Source organism: Lagopus muta, chromosome 9, assembly GCF_023343835.1.
Source record: "Lagopus muta isolate bLagMut1 chromosome 9, bLagMut1 primary, whole genome shotgun sequence".
Classification (NCBI taxonomy): Eukaryota; Metazoa; Chordata; class Aves; order Galliformes; family Phasianidae; genus Lagopus; species Lagopus muta.
In genome coordinates this window covers 73,218-98,977 of record NC_064441.1, presented here as the reverse complement: position 1 = coordinate 98,977, position 25,760 = coordinate 73,218, and the positions used below count along the sequence as shown (strand labels likewise).

Here is a 25,760-nt window from a genome sequence, read left to right as displayed (position 1 = left end):
TTGAAAGTCCTGGGTTTAAGGTTAATTCTGTTGTTGTTTTTCAACGAAACTAGTCAATAGAGAATATTTGCCAAATTTGAATAAAACAAAAGTGTAACTTTCAAGAATGAATAGTAAATTTAGACAACAGTAGCTGTTACAATGATCTTGAGCTTCATACATCTATTATGCTTTTAATCATTGAGGAATGTGGCTTATCCTGTCCAGTAGCAGGCCTGAAGGAGGATAACGTAAGGAGTTAATTCTGTGGAATTTCTGAGCCTATTTTCCATTTGAGCAGTACTGAAATTGCTTGGAAATGGAATGCAACCATTCCCCTGCCTTGGCCTCAATCTTTGAATACATATCCATTTCTTCTTTAGCTATATTTTCCATACTTCGTTCTAAAATTATATTTACGTGGGAACTGTGGTAGGTTAGCAGAACTTATCCAAGTATGCATCAGTGTCCAAATGCTGCTCTGACAACAGTAACCTCAGTCCTCCTTCATCCATCTCTCTCTTGCCAGTTCAGTAATTGCTGTACAAAGGGAAAGCAGAAGAGAGCTGTAGATTCAGAAAGCACAAGGTAAATATGCAGCAGAAGTTTGCACATGCAGGATCTGCCTTGCTTTCAGTTATGTCCACACAGAACAGACACAGCGAGAGAAACTGATGTCATTTATTGCTTTTCAAAGCGCACCTAAAACATTGTGTTCTTCAGCCAGTCTTCACAGAAATGATTTTCTCAACAGCATACAGGCTACAGAGATAGGGATAAAGACAATGAAGAAGGTAGCTAAACTTATTTACCTTCAATTAAACTACAAGATTTACAATCTGATAACAGTCTAGTACTAGTAGTACTGATAACAGTTCTAGTAGCTGGCAGAAATGGAAAAAATTCCTTTGAAGATTACGAGAACTAACAAGGTTACCAGAATCTCTTGTTTACACTTCACGCACAGAGACATTGTGCAACGTTTCATTATATTCGCCAAAGCAAATCAGGAGGGTAAGGGTGGGGGTGGGAAAGAAAGACCATATAAAGGGAAATTGCATGTACCCGTTCTCTGTTTCACTCTTTCCACGAGGTTCGTGAATGCAGAATGAAGCTGTACTTGCTAAACGTTGTGCTGTTTTTTTGCTGTTGCCGAAGTGGGGCAGTGACCAGGGAGTACTACATCGGGATTATAGAGACAGCATGGGACTATGCTCCTGGTAGTACTGATATCATATCTGGACAACGTTTTGCAGAAGAAGAGTAAGTAATGTAGTTCATAGTTCATAGTTTGTACTGATGGAGTTTTATTTAATAGCAATTTAATAGCAATTAATTGTCTGCTTTAGATGCTAGGACCAGGACCTGGTGAAGTCGGTGAAATGAATTGTGCTAGTGTCAGTGAACCTGGTGGCTGACATATAAGGGAGTATTTACTTTTTCCTGACTTGCTTAAGAACTAAGTTGCGACTCTCTGCTGATGAAAAATGTTGTACAATGTAATGTTCTTTTTGTGACTTTATCGTAATGAAACGTTTATTAACTAGAGGTAGGGAAATGATCATGTGAATGCCTACTGTTATTCTGAATTAGCCAAGTGGCAGTGATGAAGGGAAGGCTTCTGCTTTTACATTTTTAAACTCAGAAGTTTAACATGTTTTTTCTGTTCTGATTTTTCTGTTGGGCACAATTTTCCTTTTTAAATGTTTGTTGTTGGCAGTGGTCTCTTTCTTGTGGAGATGCAGCAGCTGGAGTGTTTCATGCAAGAAAGGCTCTGTGCAGTATGAGAAATAGAGGATAACTGTGGTGAGGAGAAAGGTGATACCCTGAAGACATAAATAATGAATAAAGAAAACTCAGATATCAGAGGCACCAAAGAAAGTATTGGACAGGAAAAAAAAATAGTCATCCTTTCTACTTTTTTCAGTGCTTTTAAAATGAAGTAGAACTATACTAAATGAAGAGTGAAGAAGTATATCACTAGTAAGAAAAGTCTTCTCCTTGCTGACTGTGAAGTCAACATAACATGATACTTGTTGGTTTTAACTGGCTTTGGAAGATTATGCAGAACTTGAAGCACGTACAAAAATGTTGAGCAGGAAGACCTGTTGTTTGACTTATAAGCAGCAGAAAATTGTGTCAAGTATCCTTATCTTCAGTCTACAAAATAGGTAGAAAAAATTCATAGTTGGTGTGTAGCATTTCATCTCTATCTGAGTGCCTGTACTCTTCAGAAATGTGAATGTATTTGCTTCTAAAGGCAGATTGTGCACAGTGCTACGGAGGCTTGGCATTTGTTTGAGATCTGCTAATTAGCACTGTTCAAGTATAAAGTGAATATCTGACATTGTGTATTTTCTTTACAGGCAAGCTGAAGTCTTCCTTAAAAGAGGACCGCAAAGGATAGGAAGCATTTATAAGAAGGCTGTCTACACTCAGTACACTGATATTTTATATGATGTGATAGTGGAGAAACCTTCCTGGCTGGGTTTTTTAGGCCCTATCATTAAAGGAGAAGTTGGTGATTCCATTGTTGTTCACTTGAAAAACTTTGCTTCCAGAAACTACACACTGCATCCACATGGTGTAAAATATACAAAGGAAAACGAAGGTAAGCTTGAGTCCATTCTGTGTCAGAATTGAACAAAAGCTTTGTCATCAAATATACAACTGCCTAAGCGAATTGTCTTCTGAAACAAGACACACTCAGTTTAAAATAGGAGCTGATTAAGAACTTCTGGTATTTGTTCAAGAGTGAAATACTGAGCCAAAAATGGGGTTCGTGTAGAAGGCGATTTTAGATCAATGTTCCATCTGAAGTAAGGGTAATGTAGGGATGTCTGAAGGAAAAAAAAACGATGCTGTTGTAAAGAAAATACTGTTTGTATAAGTTATAACTCTTAATGGTATTAAGAATTCTGAATTATACACAAGATATAAGATACACAAGTTCCTTAAAACAGGCAAATGCCTTCAGCTTAGATAAATTCGTGAAATAGCCATCACGCTTTCAGATGTACTGTAGCAATGCTACTGGTATTAGTGAAGACAATAGTCATTGGCAATAGGGGAGACTTTCAAGCTGTGAAACACTGCTGCAGTTTCACTGAAATTAGTGGAGTCCTTTCATATTGACAGGCAGAAGAGTCGCCTTCTCTTCTGGACAATCTATGGAGTGTTTTTGTAGCATCTTTTATGCATACAGCAACCCATGAGTGTGCCATCTGTCAGAAAGAGCAGCGTGTCCCTCCTGAGGAAATACTGTGATTCCAGTTTCCTCCTTGAAAACTACTGAATGTAGTATGATGACATCTAAACCTGAGGCTGTAGCCTGACAATTCACTCTGCCAGATGCACCTCACTGGGTAGTTTTCCATACTATTATCTGCAAGAAAGACTGCACTGGAATATAGCCACTGGAAGTTTTATTAAGATGCCTTAAAAACTGTGTGAATTATTGAGTAGATACTGTCAAAAGTAGTCTTTGAAAATTTTTCAGTGGGGAAAAAAATTGTGAAATATTAGTTTAACATCTAATATTTTTAAAGGCTTTTCATTACATCAAATATGTGACTCGGTATTGATGCACTATTGGAGCAGAACAGCATGTTGTATGGTAATATATAGAACAATGTTTGCAATTTTACCACTCGTTGCTCTTATTTGAGGCACACCTGTGTTCCTTGGAGAGGAATGCAATGTTTTAGAATAGATTCCAAGATCAATATTTAACAAATGTTTTACAAATATTTTAGCTGTTGTCTCTTTAGCAGAAGTACACCGTGCCCTCTTAATAAAGAACTCAATTTAAAGTTATTTGTCAAAGCGCACCTGCAGAACTCAAAGTCGAGTAAAGGAATTCTAGCAGAAGGGAGAGCTCTATCCATCTGAATTAAAATTTGTTTTACCTCTATTCGAGTATTCAATCCCTGTTATTGCAGCATGTAGTCAACTTGAAAGCACTGTTCTGACACCGTATTGTGAAATGCGTTATGTTAATGTTGGCCGTGTGCCATTCCTCAGGTGCTTTTTATCCAGACAATACCAAAGGTTTTGAAAAAAGAGATGATGCTGTGAAGCCTGGAGGCCAGTACACTTATACGTGGGATGTGACAGAAGATCAAGGTCCTGCTGAAGGAGATGCAGACTGCATTACCAGGGTTTACCACTCTCACATAGATGCTCCAAGAGATGTTGCCTCAGGGCTTGTTGGGCCTTTAATCATTTGCAGGAAAGGTAAAACGTGGATTAACTACTACATATGCAAGTTGATTGATAATGGCATTTGATAAATTTAAATGAACTAATTTTCTGGAAGAGGAAATTAAGAGTTCATTTTGAAATAGTGGATTTTGTCTTGTCAGTTATCTGCCATGCAATGATAGGATGGGATTTAATTTGATTTTTGTGTGCAAGGCAAATGAGTGAAATGTGTTCATGCTAGTAAAGCAAAAGTGTGACATTGATATGTAGAACAAATGTTTTACATTATCATCACATACAATATTTATTCTTAGCAAAGTTATTTTACAGCATCTGTTAAAACCAACCTTTGTTTTCCCAATATGGCTGTAAGTTTATACATACAGTCACACTCAAGATAAACAACAAAATGTCAAGTAAACAGCCATCATCCTTACCGATACTGTGCTTAAAACTGAACAGATATTGCCAGTTGCTGGAGAATATGCTACTTTCTTTTTCAGGTGCAATGAATAAGGACAACAATCAATATGTCGATGCTGAGTTTATCCTTATGTTCTCTGTGATGGATGAAAATCTCAGCTGGTATCTAGAGGACAATATCAGGACGTACTGCTCTGAGCCTTCCAAAATTGACAAAGATGATGAGGACTTTCAGGAAAGCAATAAAATGCACTGTGAGAGAACTTACTATTAATGTTACTTGCCATTGATGTAAAGAGGTATTGGTTGTTTTATGGGTTGTCTCTTTTAAGGATTTTTTTTAAAAAACAGAACTTTTTCTTGGAGAATTAAACTCCTTTTAAAATTAAAAAAAAAGGAAAAAAAAAAAAAAAAAAAAAAAAAAAAAGAAAAAAAAGTTATGACCAGTATTGTACAATCAACCCTTTGGAATTGAGAAAGAAGATTCCTAGGGACCAAAACTTTTTTTTGGCAATAAAATTTCCTCAACACCGTAGACAGTTTTGTAATTTAGTTTTGCTTCTAAGTCATAAACTATACTATATAATATTGCAGTTCAGAAAAAGTTACTTTACTGTTAGTGTCAACAAAAAGTACTTTTGGCTCATTCTTGGTTTCCAGAATCACAGCAGGAGCTGCAGGTAGATGTGAAGATAAAGTTTGTGTCTGATGTTGGTTAATGTTCAAAGGTCCAGTGTTTTGTTCTGAGACTCTCTTTATTCTGGAAAATAGAGTAATGGTTGTATGTCACTCACCTTTGAAGTGAAGATCCTGAGCTCTGTGAATGTAGCAGTAATAATGTGGTTGGTTTGTTTGGTGTTTTTTTGTTTTTGGTTTATTTTTAGCAATCAATGGGTACATGTATGGATACCTCCCAAATCTCACAATGTGTGTGGAAGATAAGGTAAAATGGCATCTTTTTGGTATGGGTAATGAAGCTGACATCCATTCAGCCTACTTTCATGGTCAGACCTTGATAGAAAGACACCATCGAGTTGACACCATTAACCTCTTCCCAGCCACGTTTATTGATGCTCTCATGATACCGAGGAATCCCGGGGAATGGCTGCTGAGCTGCCAAGTGAATGACCATATAGAAGGTACGGAAAAAATCACAGACATCAGGATTTTTTTTTCAGCTTGAGCTACCAATTCAATGAGTCTTTTTCACGCTGCTCCTGATGTGGTTATTTCCCAGACATTGTTCTCCTCAAGGTTAAAAACAAAACAAAACAAAAACAACAGCAACAACAAAAACCCAAACCAACCAAAAAAAAAACCAACCAAACAATATAGCAAATGAAGTGCCTACAGGTGTATTAGATAGGCTTAGGAACGTACCCACAGAATCAAAAATTTTGTTATTGTTAATGGAAATTGTTATCAATTGACAGCAATTGGTATCACTGCATTTTTGTATACTTGGACTTCAGATAAACAGTATCTTGATGTTTACCTCTTACTGACGGTAACTGATCACAACATTGTTTGACAACAAAAAAGTTAGTGCTGATTTGGGCAAGGACACAGGACAGACAGGTTAACTTGCCTGACAGTGACACGTTCTGGAAAGAACATTGGCTAATAATCAGAGATGATCTGCATTTGTCTTCTTTGCATCTTAGTGTATTTCCCATGCTCTTTTAACCATGTGAAATATGTAGAAGCTAACACACACTTTCATTTAGAGGGATACCTTCCCCTATATTCAGCACTAGTGAGGCCGCACCTCGAGTACTGTGTCCAGTTTTGGGCCCCTCACTGCAAGAAAGATATTGAGGCCCTGGAACGTGTTCAAAGAAGGGCAACGAAGCTGGTGAGGGGTCTGGAACACAGGCCATATGAGGAGAGGCTGAAGGAGCTGGGAATGTTCAGCCTGGAGAAGAGGAGGCTCAGGGGAGACCTTATTGCTCTCTATAACTTCCTGAAGGGAGGTTGTAGTGAGCTGGGGGTCGGCCTCTTCTCTCGTGTCATTAGGGATAGGACCAGGGGGAATGGTTTCAAGCTACGCCAGGGGAAATTCAGGCTGGACATGAGGAAGTATTACTTTTCAGAAAGGGTGGTCAGGCACTGGAATGGACTGCCCAGGGAGGTGGTGGAATCACCGAGCCTGGGGGTGTTCAAGGAAAGACTGGATGTTGCGTTGAGGGACATGGTTTAGTAGGAGCTATTGGGAATAGGTGAACGGTTGGACTGGGTGATCTTTTAGGTCTTTTCCAACCTTAGTGATTCTATGATTCTATGATTCTATGATTCTATGATTCTATGATTCTATGATACGGATAATGTAAGTTACAGAAGTCATCTGTCAGAAAGAACACAGAACTCAAAATCAGGCTCTAGGATCTGAAAATTCTGACATGGGGAGGAACATGTTTGTCCTACAAATTCAGCTGCACAGAAGTTTTTAGATAACTAGAGCATCCTGCAGTGTCTTGATGTGGATGAATCTTCATGGGCAACATGAAAATTCTACGAACTGGCCCAATTTAGCTGTAAAAGGGCACTTTTTTTTTTTTTTTAACTGTTCGTACCTTCAGCAAGGAGATTCACTATTGGATCGGTCTCCTAGGGTACGAAGACCTAAGAGTTTCACAAGTGAGCCACTGATTAGATTTAGAGGAAAACCTGGTCTGTCTTTTAGTACCTGGTTTAGCAGGAATTCTCCAGATAAGACAAAGAGCTATTAGAATTGTAGGGGGAAAAAAATAAATTGCAGTTTCTTCAATTTTCTTACATCATTTTTTCCAGGTGGTATGCAGGCCCTTTTTAAAGTAGAAAGTTGCAGAAAATCCACAATAAATCACAATGAGACTACAAAGATAAGACAATACTTCATTGCTGCTGAAGAGATTATCTGGAATTATGGCCCATCTGCCTTTAATCATTTTACAGGACAAGAATTAATTGCTGACAGGTAAATGCCTTCAAGTTGTTTCACTTTCAAGGAGATTTGATATGAGCATGCTGAATAGGGGGTAAGCCTTATGGTAGAATTTGCTTTTAAGTAGAATTTCATTGTCCCCAGCTCTGCTTAAATATTAATGCTAAGATAAATATCAAAACACATCAGTTCATTCTCCTGTGATCTTAAGATAAATTTTGCTGAAGTGTTAGCAGTGTCACTGGGCTGAAGAGGAATTGCAGTGTCGTGACTTGAATTTTTTTGCATCTATTTCAATGTCCTGCACACAGTGAATCTTCTGTATTTTTTGAACGAAGTGAGACAAGAATTGGTGGCTCTTACAAAAAAGCCATTTACAGGGAATACACAGATGGTACTTTCACGGCACATAAAAAAAGGCTTCTGGAGGAAGAACATCTTGGTCTCTTAGGTAAGATATTTAGAAAGATTTTATAATAAAGATTTATCATAGGAAAGTATGACTCCTACTGCCTGGCCAATAGTGCCCTTTCACCTCCTCCCTCCTTGGTGCTCCCTTCCTCCTTCAGACCCCGATGCCTGCAGGTTGCTCCAAAAGCCACCTCGGGATGTATGCAAAGTTCTTAAAGGGAATGCTGTGATCATCCCCAACTTGCCTGAGGGAGTATGCCACAGTCTTCAAAGGGGAAGCTGAATTACAAAGCCAGACTAGGCAATTCTACGCCTGTTTATAAGCTGGCTGCTTCTGACAGGGTTTGGGAGTAAGTTTGAGATTGGTACTAATGTCTGCAGGACCCTTTCCAAAGGGAGGAACTGTCCTGTTTACACAGGGCCTTCGTGGGAGGTGAGCAGTCCAGTCACAGCCGGGATGCCATGGACTTGGGCCATGCAGCAGGGACCTTGTCTGCGGCCAGACAAGCTCAGGGGCAGCTAACCTACAACGGGAAAAGCAGGCAGCATTACGAGCTCGTGGTGATTGCTGCATCATTTGACACAAAATCAGATTTTGTGACCTTTACCAGGACCTGTTATCAAGGCGGAAGTGGGCGAGAGCATCAGGGTGACTTTCCGAAATAATGCCAGCCGCCCATTCAGCATCCAGCCCCATGGTGTGAGTTACCACAAGAGTAAGGAGGGAGCCCTGTACGGAACTGCATCCAGAGGTACGCCTGTGAGAGAGGCCTTGCAAGCAGCAGAGAACAAGCTGTTGCATACAGTAATGTGATAAAGGTAAAAAAAAATAAACAGGTTTCATTAGGCTTAATTCCTAATTTTGGTTTCTGTAACAGATGCTGAATCTCCAGCCTCCCATGTCAGTCCTGGTGCTACGTTTACGTATGAGTGGAATGTGCCGGAAGATGTGGGCCCCACAGACCAAGATCCAGACTGCTTAACTTGGTTTTATTACTCAGCTGTGGATTCAGTCAGAGACACCAGTTCGGGCCTTGTGGGTCCTCTTGTGGTGTGCAGGAAAGGGGCTCTACTTCCTTCTGCAAAACAGGTCAGTCAAAGAGGAAAAACATGGAAGCATTTGCCTCACTGTAACGGAATCTGCTTTCTTTTCCTGAACTGGGCTCTGCACATCACCATCCAGCCCATGCACTGAGAGGGGTATAAAAAATGGGGAAAAAAAGTTGTTTTTTTTTTTTTAAAAAAAAAAAAAAAAAGCAAAATCAGCCTGGTTCCACATAGGCAGACACTGCATTATGAAATCAATGTCACAATCATTAGCCTTCAAGTTTTACGTAGGATGAGAACTAGAAAATTGTGGAAACTTTAAAGATCAGTATGTGGATCTGTTTCTGGAGGTGGCTCCTGCTGGTGGAAGGGCCATCGGCAGCAGATATCTGCGCACCTCAGACAGCAGGTAGACAGCTCTAGGGTCATCTGAATGAAGTTTCAATGCTTGCATCTACACTAGTTTGAGAATTATACTCAAATTAATATACACATTCTATGATTTTTACTGTGGATTTTTTTCCTGGCATGATCTCTTCACCAAACTTTATTTTTCTTTGTGCTATTTTTTTCTCAACAGAGAAGTGTGACCAGGGAGTTTTTCCTACTTGCCACAGTATTTGATGAGAATCTGAGCTGGTACTTGGATGACAATATTTTGATGTTTACATTAAATCCTAATGAAATTGACAAAGATAACGAGGACTTCCAAGAATCTAACAAAATGCACTGTAAGAAAATTGGTTTTTATATTTTGCTAGTCAAATGCTTGCTTTCTGCTGTAAGTTTTTTTTATTTTTGTGAGCTCACAGTGGAGACTGGGAAACTGTATGATAACAGAGATGCTAATTTCCTTTCAATTGGAACAGACTGTATTTGAAAGCAATTCAATTTCAAGTCAGTGTGGTTGTCAGTTCAAATGTACGGACGGCAGAGCAGTGTCAGCAGTGGGCTATTTGGCACTGTTACGTACCTCTTTCAAAAGACACGAAGGAACAGGGTCTGCAGCCCACGTGTGACCATTATGAATGCAGCCAGGTAACGAGAGGAACTGACCTCTACCCTACAGAAGATGTTGCTGAAAAGAGTACTTTTTTGTCCATAGCTGGATTTCTTTACCAGCACTGTGGACGCTGTACAGTGAAAGTGGCATTTCTCCTATTTACAGAGCTTACAGATAGTAAGCATTCCAGTGGCATCTGGCAAAGGCTCAGCCTTTGGAAGGTCTACATAGGAGTAAGAATTATTAACTTGAACTAGCAACGTTTGGGATCATCTCTGCTGTGTGAATATAGAGCCACTGCCGTATAAGGCAATGAAGATTGCAGGTGGTCAGGTCCCTGTGCTTTAGACACCAAAAGTGAGAACAGTTTGAAATTGTTTTTAAGTACCAGGTTTAAAAAGTTGTTTTTGCTTGAACTGATCCTCTAGTTTTGCTGCTGTGATAAAGTATTTTAGTATCAGTATCTTTGTCCCTGTAAGACACCACATTAGATTTAAAGTGATACTTATTTTTAAATATTATATTTAAATGTAGTTTAATTTGTATTGCAGAATTAAGTTGTGTTAATCAACATTGGGTTTACTTCTTCAAATCTTCTACAGCCATTAATGGTTACATGTATGGAAACCAACCTGGTCTCGAGATGTGTAAAGGTGATGTGATTTCCTGGCATTTGATGGGCTTGGGGTCAGAAGTCGATGTTCATGGGATATACTTTTCACAAAACACATTCATAACAAAAGGAACAAGAAAGGATACAACAAATCTATTTCCACACACATTTGTTACGGCCATTATGAAGTCTGATTCTGAAGGTAAGTGTCCCGTTTGGTGGTGGTGGTTTGGTTACTTTTTTGTTTGTTTTCAGCCTATATCCCAGACAGAGCGGTACTACACAGCTATAGAAATTCACTGTAGTGCTTCCTCTGACTGGCATAAAAACTGCTATTGGCCTTTGCCTGGAAAAGGCTCTCTTGCCACAGCTGAAGCCCTTTGATGTTCTTGTATAGCTCTGCCACTAAACAGGCAGGATCCTGCTTTCCTTCTGAACCTCACCAGATTTTGGGAGTAGTCACTCTACTAGTTCCAGTGTGCTATGTTGTCTTCATGTGCCAAACACTGTAGAATTGTACCCTTAAAACAATTAAGAGCAGGCTTTTATTTCATCTTTTTTTGTGTGACAGTGGCTAAAAACCACAGGTTTGACCATGAGTACATTGAAGTAATTTCTGAAAGAAATGGTGTGGAGATATTTTTAATTTTGAAGAAAATAACTGAAAGGAGTAAAAAATGTAGTCTTTTCTTTCTTCCTTTCTGGTTCAGTACTGATATACGAGATATCTGAAGGCTTGAAATATACTGTTTCTTGTTTAGAAACTGCTTACCTGTGTGCATGTTATGCTTAGGTAGCAACTGTACATAGCAGATATTTTGATCCGTGGGGATGCTAAAACTGTGTACAGCTTGTGTGTGAAGAGTAGCAAACAGCATGCAAGCTCTTCATGCTAAAGCTTTGATTATCTTAGCTTCTACATCTGTGAGATAATACAGTTTTAAGAGCAACAAAAAGATTTTTTGTTGTGAAGTGTTAACTTCCAGTACAACCTCTAGGAATTTTTGAAGTATCGTGCCTGACAACGGATCACTACAGAGGGGGCATGAAGCAGAAATACAAAGTGAAACCATGTCATTGGTGGAATGTGGATCCATCCCTATATGTGCATGAGAAGACACATTATGTTGCTGCCGTGGAAGTTGAATGGGACTATTCCCCTAACAGGACATGGGAATTTGAGCGGCATCAATATCACAAGGAAAGGTTTGTTAAAACTCTGTACAAGGGAGGGAAAGAATGCGCAGAATGCAAAGGAACAAGTTCTCCTCTATACCATTTCCTCTTTGCAATCCTGGCATTTTCTTTTCAAGTGAGCTGTAAACATACAAATGCATTTATGGTCCTTCTCCAATTATGTCGCCATGTGTCCTACTTTTAGTTGCAATAGAGTGAATTTTCTTCATGGTGTCTGATATGATGTGTTTTGGATTTATAACAAAAATCACTGATATTTTAGTTGTTGCTGAGCAATGCTGTTTGCACACAAGGATAGCTTAGGTTTTCAGCCTATCATGTCCTGCCAAAGACATGAGGAACTGGGAGGGGACCCGTCAAATTTGATCAGAGATATCCCATACCGAATGGCATCGTGTGAAAAAAATGTAAAACTGAGGGGAGCTGGGCAGGGTGGGGGCAGTCGCTGCTCAAGAACTGCCTGGGCATTGCTGATGGAATGGTCCAGCTGCAGATTCGATTGGATCCTGGGTACTGCACGTGCATTTGTTATTTGCTGCTTTTGGTATTGTCCTTAATGTGGAATGCATAAGGTATCCAACAAGTTGTAGATAGGACTATTTTGTCCTGATATTTGATTACTTACAAAATTTAACATTTGTGTGTGAGTAAGGTTCCTTTTTACTCCTCTCATGTATTTAGTTTACACAAGACATTAAGTTGGTGATTGAATCCATTCATTGTGAAGCTCATCACCTTGTTTTGTTCCCAGTATTTGAATCTCACTGAGTGAACTGATGGTATCAAATAATTCAAGCCAGTTATCAGAAGAGAATAAATAATGAACTGATGAATTTCTGTGTGCCTCTTCAGCCTATAAGCTTAATTTGAGAAGTTGATAGTAACTGCCTGCAGTTACTGCTATTGTTTTATTTTAATGCTTTATGTACTTTCTTTTCAGCCTGACAGCACATACCCTTGCCCTGTACGCCATGGCAAATTCCCTCAAAGCTCTAAGCACAAGTAATATGGACTGTGCTGTTAAGAAGCTTGTTTTGGAGTTAGGTTTGTTTTTTTTTTTTTAACCTGTCTCCAGCCCCAATGGTATCAGCAGGGAAGCAGTGCCTCATTTTTCAACTCAGCGAGTCATGTAAACTTTATGAGATTTAAGCTACATTCCAAAACTGTAGAAGTTACTAAGGGCTTTTATTTTTTGGTATGCAAATTGTTAGATGACTTCTTGCCATTTGAATTCTCTCTCAGCTAAACCACTCAGCATTCTCTTAAATTCTATAGTCTGTCTGTTCATAGTGCTTTGGTTTTTTTTTCCTCTTATGCCTTATGGGACTTGCCAGCTTAACAAGAATGTTTTCATGAAGATACACATGAGGTTACCATTCCACTGAGTTAGAATCTTCTTTGATGGCTAGTTTAATACCTGCAAAAGGTGGCGTAAAATATATGAAGAAATGTCAGCTATATTCTCATATTCTATTTACTTCTATTAACTGGGGTTTGTTTGTTTTTCAGCCCTGGCAATCCATTTTTAAATAAAGACGACGCGTTCATTGGCTCAAAATACAAAAAGGTAGTATATCGTGAGTACACAGATCAGACATTCAGTACTCCAAAAAGCAGAGCAGAGGAAGAGCAGCACCTTCAAATTCAAGGTAATTCAATTTGAACAATACTGAGTATAGTTCTAGCCACACAGAGCACCCAAACCTACGGGGAATTGCATCTTACAGTGCTTTCTTTACCAGATTTCATTGCTTGCTTCACGGGGCGGGGGGGGGAGGAATCAATGAGCAGCCTATGGGTTTGCTGCCTGATTACAGTATTTGCAAAGGTGCTGAAATTTACATCCTTGTTTAGTTGCTTAACTTGAACTGCTCAAGTTGGCTTATCATTGTGAGTGCATGTTATCCATGTCTAGTTTTTTGCTGAAATATGATTTATATCCTAATGTTGTTGTGTGTTTCAGCCCAGTAAGCTCTGTCTCTCTGCTCTGATTATTTACAAAATCACCTTAATCTATCTTTTCAATTGAACAGGGCCACTGATTATGTCAAGTGTTGGAGATAAAATTAACATAGTTTTTAAGAACCTGGCATCAAGACCTTATTCTATACATGCCCATGGAGTGAAAACAGACAGTTCTGTTGTTGCTATAACCAACCCAGGTATCAAAGCATCCTTATGTTATTTCTACATCAAGCCTTCTAGTAAGGTTTAGCAAAGCTTTACTTTTAGGGCAGCAGAAAAGACTTGACATTTGTTAGTTTGTTGTTTTTAACCTCAGGTTCTTACAATTTTGATGCTGATTATGGCTGAGTTATTTGTACAATTAAAATGCCCCTCATAGCTACTGCTATATGTCGAGTCCTTGACATATCAGTAATTTCTTTGACACAACTTGGCCATGTCTTTTGTGAAAGAAAGTAGATTTAGTGACAGAAGGAAAGCATAGCTTATACTAGCTATTATTTTAAAACTTATTCTGTGTATTTCTATTAAATATGGTAAAACCTGTCATTGCTAATGGTATCCTAGGCTCCATCAGATGAGCCGGGGGGCAGTAGAGGAGCTCCATCAGTAGGCCAGCAGGGTCAGGGAGATGATTGTCCCTCTTTACCCTCGTGAGACCCCATCTGGCCTACTGTGTTCAGGTCTGGGGCCCCCAACACAGGAAAGATGTGGAGTTGCAGGAGAGGATCCAGAGAAGAGCCACAGAAATGCTCAGAGAGCTGGAGCAATTCCTGTGTGAAGACTGACTGAGGCAGCTAGGCTTATTCAGCCAGGAGAAGAGGAGGCTGCAGGGTGACCTCACTGCGGTCTTCCAGTACTTAAAAGAGGATTATAAAAAGCAGGGGAATCAACTTATTACTTGGGTAGAGAGTGATAGGACAAGGGTGAATGGTTTTAAGCTCAAGGAGGGAAGTTTTAGATTGGATGTCAGAGGGCAGTTCTTCACAAAGTGGTGAGGTGCTGGAACAGCTGCCCAGAGAGGCTGTGGATGCCCCATCCCTGGAGGTTTTGAAGACTGGGTTGGAGAGAGCCCTGGGCAACCTGGGTTAGTACCAGATCTGGAGGTTGATGGCCATGCCTGTAGCACAGGGGTGGAACATGATCCTTGGGGCTCCTTCCAACCCAAGCCATTCTGTGGTTCTAAATAGGGCAGCCACATAGAACATTGGCAAGAAGTATTGGGATTATGCAGAAGGGAAATAACAACTTGGGAAGAGGAAGATCAAGACCAATATAAGCTGTAAATGGAGATAACACTTTGTTTCAGGACTTCTTTCTGTGTGCTCATCTGCAAGCTTCTAACTTTCATCAATGTTTGTTTAATTTAGGTGAAACTAAAATGTACACCTGGAAAATATCAGCAAGATCTAGTTCTGAGAGAGGTGATCCACACTGTACTGCATGGGCATACCATTCAACAGTGGACATCATTAAGGTATACTGCTAGCATCAGTCTGAAGAGTTTTGTTTATGACTTCAGCACAGATAAACTTACAGCAAAAAGGAAAGAGGTTTGAAACTCCTGCTTTATCAGTCAGGTCATTCCCCCACTACCTTTGAATTTAAAGATCTCTTAAATAATGCAGTGAAGTCAGAGCAGAATTTGAAAGTCACACACTCTGGTGTTCTTGTTCCCTGGTTCTCCTGCCATTTATATACACTTCTAGCATTAGTCACCACTAATAATTATTTTTTATTTGTAATTTCAGGACACTTACAGTGGATTAATAGGCACACTTGTTGTGTGTCCTAAACATTATTTACCATCGTCTCATTCTAGAAAGAAAGTTCATTTTGCTCTTCTGTTTATGATTTTTGACGAAAATGAGTCATGGTATTTGGATGAAAACATTGCAACCTATTCTGCCAACCCACATCTTGTTGACAAAGAAAATGAGGAATTCCTTGAAAGTAACAAAATGCATGGTATGTTTCCTAACTTAGTTGGTGTAACGTTAGAGACGTTATAAAATCATGTATCTGAAATTACTATATATAAATTGGACTCTTTCCTCCTTCCTGATTTTCCAGTTATAGGGTAGAAAGCCAGAAAAATTTCACTCACTGCCTTACACTGTTTTACTGCTCCTGCCACTGAATTACATATTTTAACATATGAAAATCAATAGTTCCATGTTGACATTTTTGAGGATGAAAAGATTAAAATGTAAATTGGAAATGTTGACGTTAGCAGGTAACTAATCTGAATAGGTTGGTAATGTAATGTGTATCCTGAAAGCATGTCCTTTCTTTTTGATAACGATGCATTAATATCTTTTAAAATTATTTTTATATACCACTCAAAGCGGTTCCTTTTTGCCTAACTGTAGCTTTTAATTCTCTTTTAAAGCCTTGAGAGCAACAAGAAACAAAATCTTGTTTTCTCTTTCCCTCCTTTTAGCCATTAATGGAAAAGTGTTTGGAAATTTACATGGTCTGACTATGCATGTTGGAGATGAAGTAAGCTGGTATTTGATGGCAATGGGCAACGAAATAGATATTCACACAGCACACTTCCATGGCCACAGCTTTGACTATAAGGTAACAGTTCCTTTCCGTTCACTTTTGCTAAGAATGTGAGGTAAAGCAAATAAAGAAAAAAGAAAGAAAAAAAAAATGGCATACAGTCATTTCAGACAGGGTATGATTAAAAGACTTGGTGTGAGCATGACTAGAAAACAGTTCATGGGACTGCTGTCTGGTTCTGCCAAGCTGTTCAATGATGATTTCTTCTCATCCTGAAGCAAACAGGAGTTTACCGGGCAGATGTCTTCGATTTGTTCCCAGGAACATTTCAAACAGTGGAAATGACCCCACAGAACCCTGGAACGTGGTTACTGCACTGTCACGTTACTGACCACATCCATGCAGGCATGGAAGCAACTTATACAGTGCTCCCAAAGGAAGGTAAGAGCTTACCTACCCCAGTAATGTTCATTATTCTTAAAGATGCAGCACAGAGCTCAAGGACATGTTCTGAACTGATCACGCTCACTGAAGTGCTACTGCTCAGAATAAAGAAAGAATCTGAAGGAGTGGATGTTAACTATTTCTTCAGCTCCTCATCAATGAAATGGCAGCTTTTTATTTAAGAAAGAACGCATCAGGAGACACAGTGCTTCTGTGCCCCAGAAGTGCTAATGAAATCAGCCTCCCTCTCACATTTCATTTAAAACAAAAAGAACCAATTGGTGAAAAAAGCTGAAGTCGCCATTCTAAGTACTGAAAATTAAAGTAACAGTTTCTTTTTAAAAGGCGTGTTTTAGCCTTACAAACACTACTTAACTATTACTATTACTTTAGCAATCTTGCCTGTGAAAAGAACCTGAATCCTGAAGAATTTTGAAATTTCTTTCTTCTACAAAGCTAATACAACTTTAAAAGCAACTTTCATGTACTAAAAATAATAGGTATGTATTATCTTAATTGACAGAGTAGTATTCCAGAATGTATGTCCATATCTGTATATACACACAACTGTATGATGTACATAAGTACACTAACAAATGCAGATTAGATTGTTAAACACTATCTTGTTATAGAGCTGATTTACATGATACACCGTGACAAATTTCTGCATATAATAAACCAATGGAGTATGTGTAGAAAAAAAAGACTTGTACCTGAAAATGCAGCACGTAGCATTTTTCATAATCAGCTCTTATAATTCATGTATGTTATACCCTTCAGTGTATTTTAATTGTTTTTAAATCAAATTCATAACGTGTAAAAGGTACTGAAATCATTGCCCTCATCTTACACTATGCTGCCTATTGGCCTATATTCTTCTTTTGACAGGATTGGAAAAAAAAAAATGTTTTCCCTTCACAGACAAATGGTCTTTGTTCCCAAGATTATTTAATCGATCCAAGTGCAAAGGCACACCAGGTGCGCGAGAGTGAAGAAAACCATTTACTACAGTGATTCTCCAAGATCTACTTTCAGCAAAGAATTGCTTGAGAAATACTCCTTTCCCTGTGTTTAAGAAGATTGCAGGTGATGGGCTACAGCTACAGAGACCACAGCCTGAGGCAACTGGATGAGTATAATAGCTTGTAGTTTTTCCTTAAATAAAAATCACAACTTGCAAGGTAGCCATGTGTTAGGTGATGCCTAATGCATGTTATTTAACTGCTGGGAAAGCCAAATGAAATGTACTTTGTGAGGACTCTTGTTCTCAGTTTGTAACTAATTCAGTGTTTGAAAAAATAAATAAGTTGTTTTAGACCAACATCTTAGTAACCACAACCACTGCATGGACAATTGGAATTTGGTTATCATGTTAACTATCAGTTATTGAATTATAGTTTTATCCAGTGATGTCGTTCAAGAAAGTGAACTTAAAAGACGTAATGGGTAACTCATTAAAAAATTATTTTCACAACAGCAAAACACGTCTTGAGACAAAAGTTAGGTGAACACAAGCCTGACCCTGTGAAGGTAAGATACAGTGAATGTACCTAAGAGCTCTGCCCCTGTGTATTCTAAATACCACTGCAGGGGTCTCACTTTGCTGCAGCAGCAGCCAGCTCTTGCTTTAGCCTTATTTCATCCCTCACCTCAGACAACTGCAGTAATGGATCAGACAGTCAGGTAAAGCAAAACAGTCAGGCTTTACTGCTACAGAATAAACGAAGTTTGTTCTCTGTATCTTTAGCTTTTTTTTTTTGTTTTGAAAAGTAGAAAGCATCTACCACAACCAGAGGGCTTCCTACTAGTAAATTAAGTAAATACTTTTGGCTGTAGCAAACATACTACAAGGAAATTAAACTACTTTTTTGTTTCATCTATGATTTATTTCAGATGTAGGGGATCTCTTCTACCTGACCTTTACTTTAACCCTTGGTATTACTGCTTCAGTGAAATTTGGTTGCACAGAGTCAGTGTCCTCTAATAAGGCCTTCAGCTGTTTATGGGATTATAAAGTCCCAAAGAACACTATACCTAAGAAGGTCAAAGTTTATTATGACTAAATTCCTGCTGGAACAACGCAGGACGTATTCTGTCCAAAAGAAAGACAAGTACCAATAGACACATAGACACAAGGGACTCACCAGCAGACCTGGAAGAAACAGTTTTCATCCAGATTTGTGACCTAGTGATACTTGAAGTATCTACTTGAAGATACTTCAAGTGATACTTGAAATACATCTCAGTACCAGCTGAGCACAGCAGAAAAAAAAAAAAAACATAAAGGAAGAAGTAGTCTGTATCATCCACCCTACTTAGGAACATTTCCATCTCTTTAATGTATGGCCTTTTCCCACTAACTGCTAAATGAAAGTGTTTTACAATAGATCACTTACTCAAACAAGTGTCAGAGGGTAGAACTGTTAACCAGTTTTTCCAGCTGGAATTCAAAGGAATTCAAACTTAAGTAGTCCAGTTCTACTTTGAAGTGTTAGGCACTTATACAATTAAAGATGCAGCTAAGCTCCAGTTCCTCCCTAGGCCAGTGACCTAACTAGTTAGCACGCAATTAAGACCCAGTTGACTTTCAGCAAACAGAGTTTGTCAGGTTGCATTGTACAGTTCCTTTTGTGTTTGTTTGTTTTTTTTTAGATGTTTTGGCCTTTAAGAGTCACCTCTGAATAGCTTATTTTTAAATTGGCCAACATTTACTCAGTTCAGGAACTTTTCTAGTTTGCCAACCTTTGTCAAAGTATAATACTATTAGCTTCAAAAGCAATGCTCTCCCACAAATAACAGCCGTCATTCAATTATTGCGATAAGGTTTTAACTCAAAAAGAAGGTGATTTATGTGTAGGCGGATGCACAGAGCTGTTTCTTACATACTACTCCTTCACGTTCTTTTTTTATTCCAGCACATTCCTGGTATGTGAACGCATAGGCTTACTTTCATTGTGTCTACATCAGTTGTTTCCTTTGGCTACAGTGAAGAAGATGTGGCAGGAAAAATGCTGCAGTTCCATCTTCTGGTAGAAGACTAAGGAAATCCCATAGTTCCAGTTCCATTGCAACTACCGATAGGATTTCTGCCAAAAGCAGAGGAGAAAAATCTTATTTGGTGTACTGCGGTTAGTTCCAGGAACAAAAAGAACACGAACAATGTCACTATTAACTCATCATCAAGTGATCTAAATATTTTAACTGAAATAAAATCTGAGACATGTCTATTTGGGAACTTACACTGTTATGGGAAATCTCAGCCGTAAACTGAAATTACATCCTCGATTAAAACCACACCAACTCATCACACTTACATATGACGCTAATGCTTACAGAATAGTAATCTAGTACTTCACATGCTTCATTGCCAGGGCTCTTCTCCATTTGCTATCTTCTCAATTAGTATCCTAATTCCAAATTATTTGTGAAATCAGATGTTCTTCAAGCAGCTTCTGAGATGAAGCTGTTAAATAAGATCTTAAAAGCTTGTAGCACAGTTGTCACATGAAAACAAAATAATCTGCACAGTCCAGCCAGGGAATCTGTTCTCTCACAAAGCACACACTTCTGTTTTATTTAACACACATATTTTTCTTAATCTACCTTCTTATTCTGCCAAAATTCAATGCACTTGCCCCTCAATGGTGCAGTGTTATTGACTTCTTACAAATATGCAACTGGACTCCATCAGTCACTACAGTTAGTTTCACCACTTCTTTATTTCTGCTAACCAAAAAGCAGTAATCCTACCACCACCCTGCCAAATGAACTCAGATGTTTCATTCTGCTTAATATGACCAACCGTCAGTAACACACTGTATTTTTTACAGTCTGTAACCTAACCATGAATACACACTTAACTGCCCACTGGGTTATCAACAGTAGCCTGTTAGCTGCCATTGCTTAGAACCATAAAGTCACTTATCCTAGAAAGAAAGTACAACAATCCGTATCCCTTACTTTAATGATCAACTTCCTTAAATTGCATCTATTCTTGATCAGTATAGAAGTAATGATGCCCAAAATGAATTGTTTTCAGTATAAACTGAATGACATCATTTTCTTGAGGATGTTGCAGAATGCTATTCTGATTATGAGACAGCCTGCTGAGCTCTATAAGCTTTAACAATGGAAAACTAGCTCCCTTTTTTTCCAAACATCACATCAGTATTCCTTAGAACAATACTTAGAATGTTGGATGCTATACAAAGGCAGGCTCAAAGGAGTTGAGCTCTGATCAATTGATTTACCTTTTAGTGATGAAATAAGAACAGGACAGTCACTTCTGCTAAGTCTGGTTCTCTCACAAAGTTCTGGGAGCAGCTTGTTCCACAATACAGCCTAGTTCATAAAAACCCATAGAAAAACCGTAAATTAACAACGACTGCAGTTAAGAGTGCGAAAGAAAGTGCTAAAAATACACCAAGAATCAGGTGAGTGCAGATACAGGTAGGCTGACTTATACGATGCTTTGAAACGCAGTAGTTTTGCACACATACATCCAGTTTTCAATATTGTCTTCTCATATTCAACAAATATCTCAACAGTGCCCCCCAGAGGTGCCTCTACAGAGAAAAGGATTTGCAAGGGGTATTTTTTTGTTCTTGTTCCAACCAGCTCCATGCAAAGCAACGAGTGATATTACGAGTGATAGATATCTTTTATAAACACAATTTATAAACAATTTACAAACTTTTTTATTCCACTATATTCTGATTTAGTTGTGCCTCCAACTCTGTTTTCATACTTGTTACAACCACAGAAACCATCTTCAGATTTAAAAATAAAGCACAAATTTGGTCTTGAGAACAGTAGTGGTAGGGCTGGGCTGTCTGATCCATCTGCAATAAACATTTTAACTAGGGAAAATAAACAAGCCAAAATCCAGAAGACTTTAACCCAAATAGCTCACCCGACTGTCATCTTTCAGCTCATGCTGAGCATATAACACAGCAGCAGCAGGACACTGTCTGAGGAGCTGGTCAATGGACTCCTCGTGCTTGCCCAGACGGGTACTGCAGAGAACACGAACGGTGAGGCCAACATTGCCAGCCTCTGCCAGAGGCTCCAGGATAGGCAGAGCTGCAGTTATATCTATTGACTGACCACATAAAATGGACTAAACAACAACAACAACAAAAAAGATTGTTTGGATTTAACACGAGTTTTGCAAAACACTGGTAACCATAAACTTAGAGCAACCTTACTTACAATACTTATGAAGTAATATTTATTCTAATAGACATTATTAAGAACTGAGAAAGCTGAGTACACAGTTAATAGCAAAGGTAAGTATCACTGTTGTTGATGTGTCACGTCAATGTTTTTTTCTTTCATGATTTAAGGGGTCTTTTAGTTCAACTTGGATAAATTGAGGGGGCAGGCTGCTGGAAAAAGTTGTTAACACGTGCATGAACATCTGCAGAACAGATTTGAGCTGTGAATAGCAAGGTTTAGGGATTTCATACCTGTAGCTTTGAAATATCTTCAGGACAATCTTTATCAAGTGGAGATTCCATTGACATTATGAAAGTAACCCATGGGAAAATGGATCCAAAATGATCACAGGAGTTTATCTACAAAAGCAATATAGAAGTTGTAATACAAAGAAGTATTTTTATTAGTGACAGTTCCACATCAAACATCCCACTCCCCACAAGCACAGAAAATTTTGTTCTCAAATAGCACCTATTATTTCCTCTAATCCATAGAATTAAAAAATAAATCAGCTTGAAACTTCTATTTATTTCTGTATTTCAGATTTTTCATTCAAAGTATCTTACAATTCATCACCCTGGTATTTCCTCATTTTATCGGTTTTGCAAAATTTTTGTTACAGAAATTAAAAAAAAAAAAAAAAAAAAAAACTGGAAAATTCTGTTTCATTCCAGCCTTGATCTGAAATATCCAGAACCGTGACACTCCTGTTGAGTGTATTTTAAAATATCCTTAAAGAACAAGACTCTCCAAAACCAGCAAAACCTGTCTGGTAAGCAGACACTACATTATTTACTCTCAGGCATGTTTCTTTTAAGAGGCTGCAACGCTATAATGTGATGGAAAGCACAGTCATATCAGCAGGATGGCAAAGCCTTTGGCAGCAGCAAATGAAGACAAGCCCACATACAGCAGCTGTGGGCACAGAAACAGAGCAAAAAGCTTCTTACCTTTTGGAAGACCTCTGCAAGATTCCCTCACCTCCACTACCAACCCTTAAATGAGGTCTGGAAAGGGATGGATCCTGGCTCCACCCCTTCCATCAACCAGGTACACTGCATTCACTTGAGCTCCCCTGGGCTGGCCCTGCCTCCCACCAGGTGCTTCATCACTGGTTCAGGCCATGACTCAGCATTTCTACTCCAAATTGTCCACCATCCAAATACTAAGTAATTGGACAGCTTTAGATGGACAGTACAGTCATAAAACTTCTGAGTTACCAGATCCTCTGTTGTTTTCAGTGGTTTAGTCTCAGGGAGTTGCTTCTTTGATATCCTCCAAACATACTGATAAGTAACCCTCAATAAGAGCTCCTGAAGTACTTCTTCCTGAGAGCATGCTACAAGAAGAGCTTCCCAGAAATCTACCAAAAGTTGAGGAACCATGTCTTCACCATTATTACATAACATCTAGGAACAAAAACATTAGAAAATGACAAGTTAGTGCAGAACGTAGCAACTGTTAGTAGCAGAAATCAGAAGAAACAAAAGGAACAGATTTTCACTTAATAGAGGCAGGAATTTAGCACCTTTTTGACTCGGTATTTCTCAAGGGCGCGATGCTACATAATACAATGCTAGAAAAAGATAGAAGTTCATGGAATTATTTTAACATAGATTTGATTTCTTCCATTGTCAGAACGGTCAGCAGACAGTCAGCAAATATTTATTGACTGCTAATTTGGAGGCTTTTATATATGTCAATAGCCTAGCCTAGTCTTCTGAAGAGGAATCTTAATGCAAGCAAAGGCCGTGATAAGGAAATGCTGTGCATCTCAGCTGAGTGCAACAGTAGGACCACAAGGGAGATGCTCCTGGGCTTAAGGCCTGGTTGCTTGGTGAAAAGGACCTTTAGTTGGTTTACAGCTGGCTTTGAAAAAGAGTATTTGTTCTAATGTGAGCTTTACGACTTAGTCTTTTTGTCATGTCTTTCACAGTAACAGACATTAGTCCACAGCATACTTATATTTAAGCGTACATGGTTTTAATCCAAACAACATTACGCTGCAGAATAAAGGAAAAAATATTTTGTCTACTCACAAACACAGTGAACTTCAGTGACCATAAAAGGTCAGAAAAGCTCTGAGATTAAATTATGCATTCAAGTGACAGGATTAAAACAAAGAACTTAACAACTAATTGAATTTTTTTTCTTTTCTCCATTCTTCTTTCCAAAAAGACTGACTTCTGATTTCATAGCCATCTCTCTGCAATACAATGTAGCAATCCTCATCTGCCTCTTTCAAAAGAAGTGCTAAAATGTGAGTGAAGGAGCAACCAAGCCCATTTTGCTCACCCATAAAATCAGTTATGTGAAGAAAAGAAGGAAAAAATTATCATATGCCAACCTTGAAAAACATATCTGCTTCTTCCAGTTCGATTTTACTGTTCTCATGTAAAGCCACAGTGGCAGCCACCAGTAATCCAGGCTGCATCACCTTCAGGTGAACAGCAAATTCAGTTGGAATAACAATTCCTTTGTTACACTCTCTCAGGAGTTTTGGTTGCCCAATGAAGCCACAGGCCAGCATTGTCTATAAACAATCAGATATAACTTAGACAAATAACTCAATCCATGCACAGTTCAACTCAGTGAAGTCAATATTTCTCAGCCAGTCAAGCTTATACAGGCAAATGAAATGAAGTCAAGAGAAGTAAGTATTTTCTACAATTTAAAAAACAGTTCTCCAAAGATCCAGGTCCAAACTGCGTGTTGGGTCAGTGACTTCAGAACACCATGCCATTTATCTGAACAGTGAAAGAAACATTCTGATGAAACCTGCAGTTACTGTACACGTGACATAGATTTTACTATGCGTTTACTAGCCAGTAAACAAATAAGGTGTAGTGAAAATTCTCTGACTAGAATGTCAGTGAAATACCTTTCTAAACACCTTTGAAACAATGATCAAAACAAGCTGCACGATATCCAACTCAAAGTGCTTTTGAAGGTAACGTGACAACATACTATTTCCACTTTAACAACAGTGGAGAAATGATGTCTGTACAAACTAAACAATTTACATAAGAAATATAAAGAAGACCTATGAAGAAAATTCAGACTTCTAGACCTTTACTTGTAGAAATTATCTTTCCTTCATCTTTCTGGAAGCACTGTTTTTAATACTGAACAATGAAATGATTTTTAAAGTTGAGTTGTTTTTGTAGTAGGTCAAATTAAAACCAAAACTCCACAACTAAAACACCGAACACTTGATTCTCATTTAAATAGCATCCATGCAATGGAAGAGAGGGTGAGCTGGACCGTTTGAGCCAGATGATATCCAGAGGTCCTTTCCAAACTCAACCATTCTGTGAATGTGTATTTTTTCAGCTTCTCTGTAACATGGCAATTTCACCTCACCTTGCTGCAAATGGTTGGAAAGCAGGTGAGAGATCCTACACAACACTGTTGAAACAGCATTCCACAGTTCCCACCTGGTATTTCAAAAGCTGCTAACTCAAAGCTACCCAAAGCTTTTACTTCTGAAGCTTGACACCTAATTCTGGGATATCAGCTCTCTCTCAGAAAAAGCCCATGCCACAAGCTCTGTAACCTTTGACTATTCAACACTCCTGATCAGCCTTAAGAAGCAGCAATTTACCAACTGGTTTCAGTCTAAATCCACATATGAACATCTATGACTGATTTACTAACATTTTTTCCCCCGTTAACATGGAATTCTTACTTTGATAGCACTGAAGTAGGTTCTGATCTAGACTTAGTAACAATTGAGCGCTTTAAGAGAAGATGAGAAATTGTATAGGGAGACTGTATACAGAAACTTTGGCTTGTATGCACTGTGTAAGGCAATTTTATAAGGGTTG

General features: G+C 38.6%; 2 protein-coding genes across 11 annotated transcripts in view; one reads left to right on the top strand and one right to left on the bottom strand.

Moving 5' to 3' along the window:
* The first annotated feature begins 372 nt into the window (after window positions 1–372).
* Window positions 373–18,054, top strand: LOC125697828 (ceruloplasmin). 6 transcript variants are annotated; one of them, XR_007378950.1, is made up of 19 exons: window positions 376–1,242; window positions 2,346–2,590; window positions 4,003–4,215; window positions 4,686–4,859; window positions 5,490–5,744; window positions 7,396–7,561; window positions 7,840–7,979; window positions 8,551–8,691; window positions 8,818–9,029; window positions 9,567–9,717; window positions 10,592–10,804; window positions 11,601–11,808; window positions 13,309–13,448; window positions 13,833–13,961; window positions 15,135–15,241; window positions 15,516–15,732; window positions 16,208–16,347; window positions 16,594–16,713; window positions 17,638–18,054. XR_007378950.1 is itself a non-coding variant. In XM_048955464.1 (19 exons), the coding sequence occupies exons 1-19, from the start codon at window positions 1,088–1,090 to the stop codon at window positions 17,706–17,708; spliced, it is 3,240 nt and encodes a 1,079-aa protein (XP_048811421.1). In that variant the 5' UTR covers window positions 377–1,087; the 3' UTR covers window positions 17,709–18,054. The 6 variants fall into 6 exon arrangements, 4 of the variants coding, with proteins under 4 accessions (XP_048811419.1, XP_048811422.1, XP_048811421.1 ...); XR_007378951.1 differs by having other exon boundaries at window positions 17,605–17,716; XM_048955464.1 differs by having other exon boundaries at window positions 377–1,242; window positions 16,551–16,713.
* HPS3 (HPS3 biogenesis of lysosomal organelles complex 2 subunit 1) overlaps window positions 4,866–25,760 on the bottom strand; it is a 33,350-nt gene continuing 12,455 nt past the window's right edge. For 2 of the 5 annotated variants that reach the window (XM_048955466.1, XM_048955470.1), the window contains 6 exons: window positions 24,281–24,466; window positions 23,154–23,342; window positions 22,185–22,292; window positions 21,629–21,835; window positions 20,967–21,057; window positions 18,374–19,802 (listed from right to left, as the gene is read on the bottom strand). In XM_048955466.1, coding sequence (XP_048811423.1) covers window positions 19,675–19,802; window positions 20,967–21,057; window positions 21,629–21,835; window positions 22,185–22,292; window positions 23,154–23,342; window positions 24,281–24,466 — 909 coding nt within the window. In that variant the 3' untranslated portion in view covers window positions 18,374–19,674. Of the gene's footprint in view, window positions 5,366–18,373; window positions 19,803–20,966; window positions 21,058–21,628; window positions 21,836–22,184; window positions 22,293–23,153; window positions 23,343–24,280; window positions 24,467–25,760 lie in introns of those variants that run through there. The other 3 variants (XM_048955467.1, XM_048955469.1, XR_007378952.1) reach the window with 3 other exon arrangements.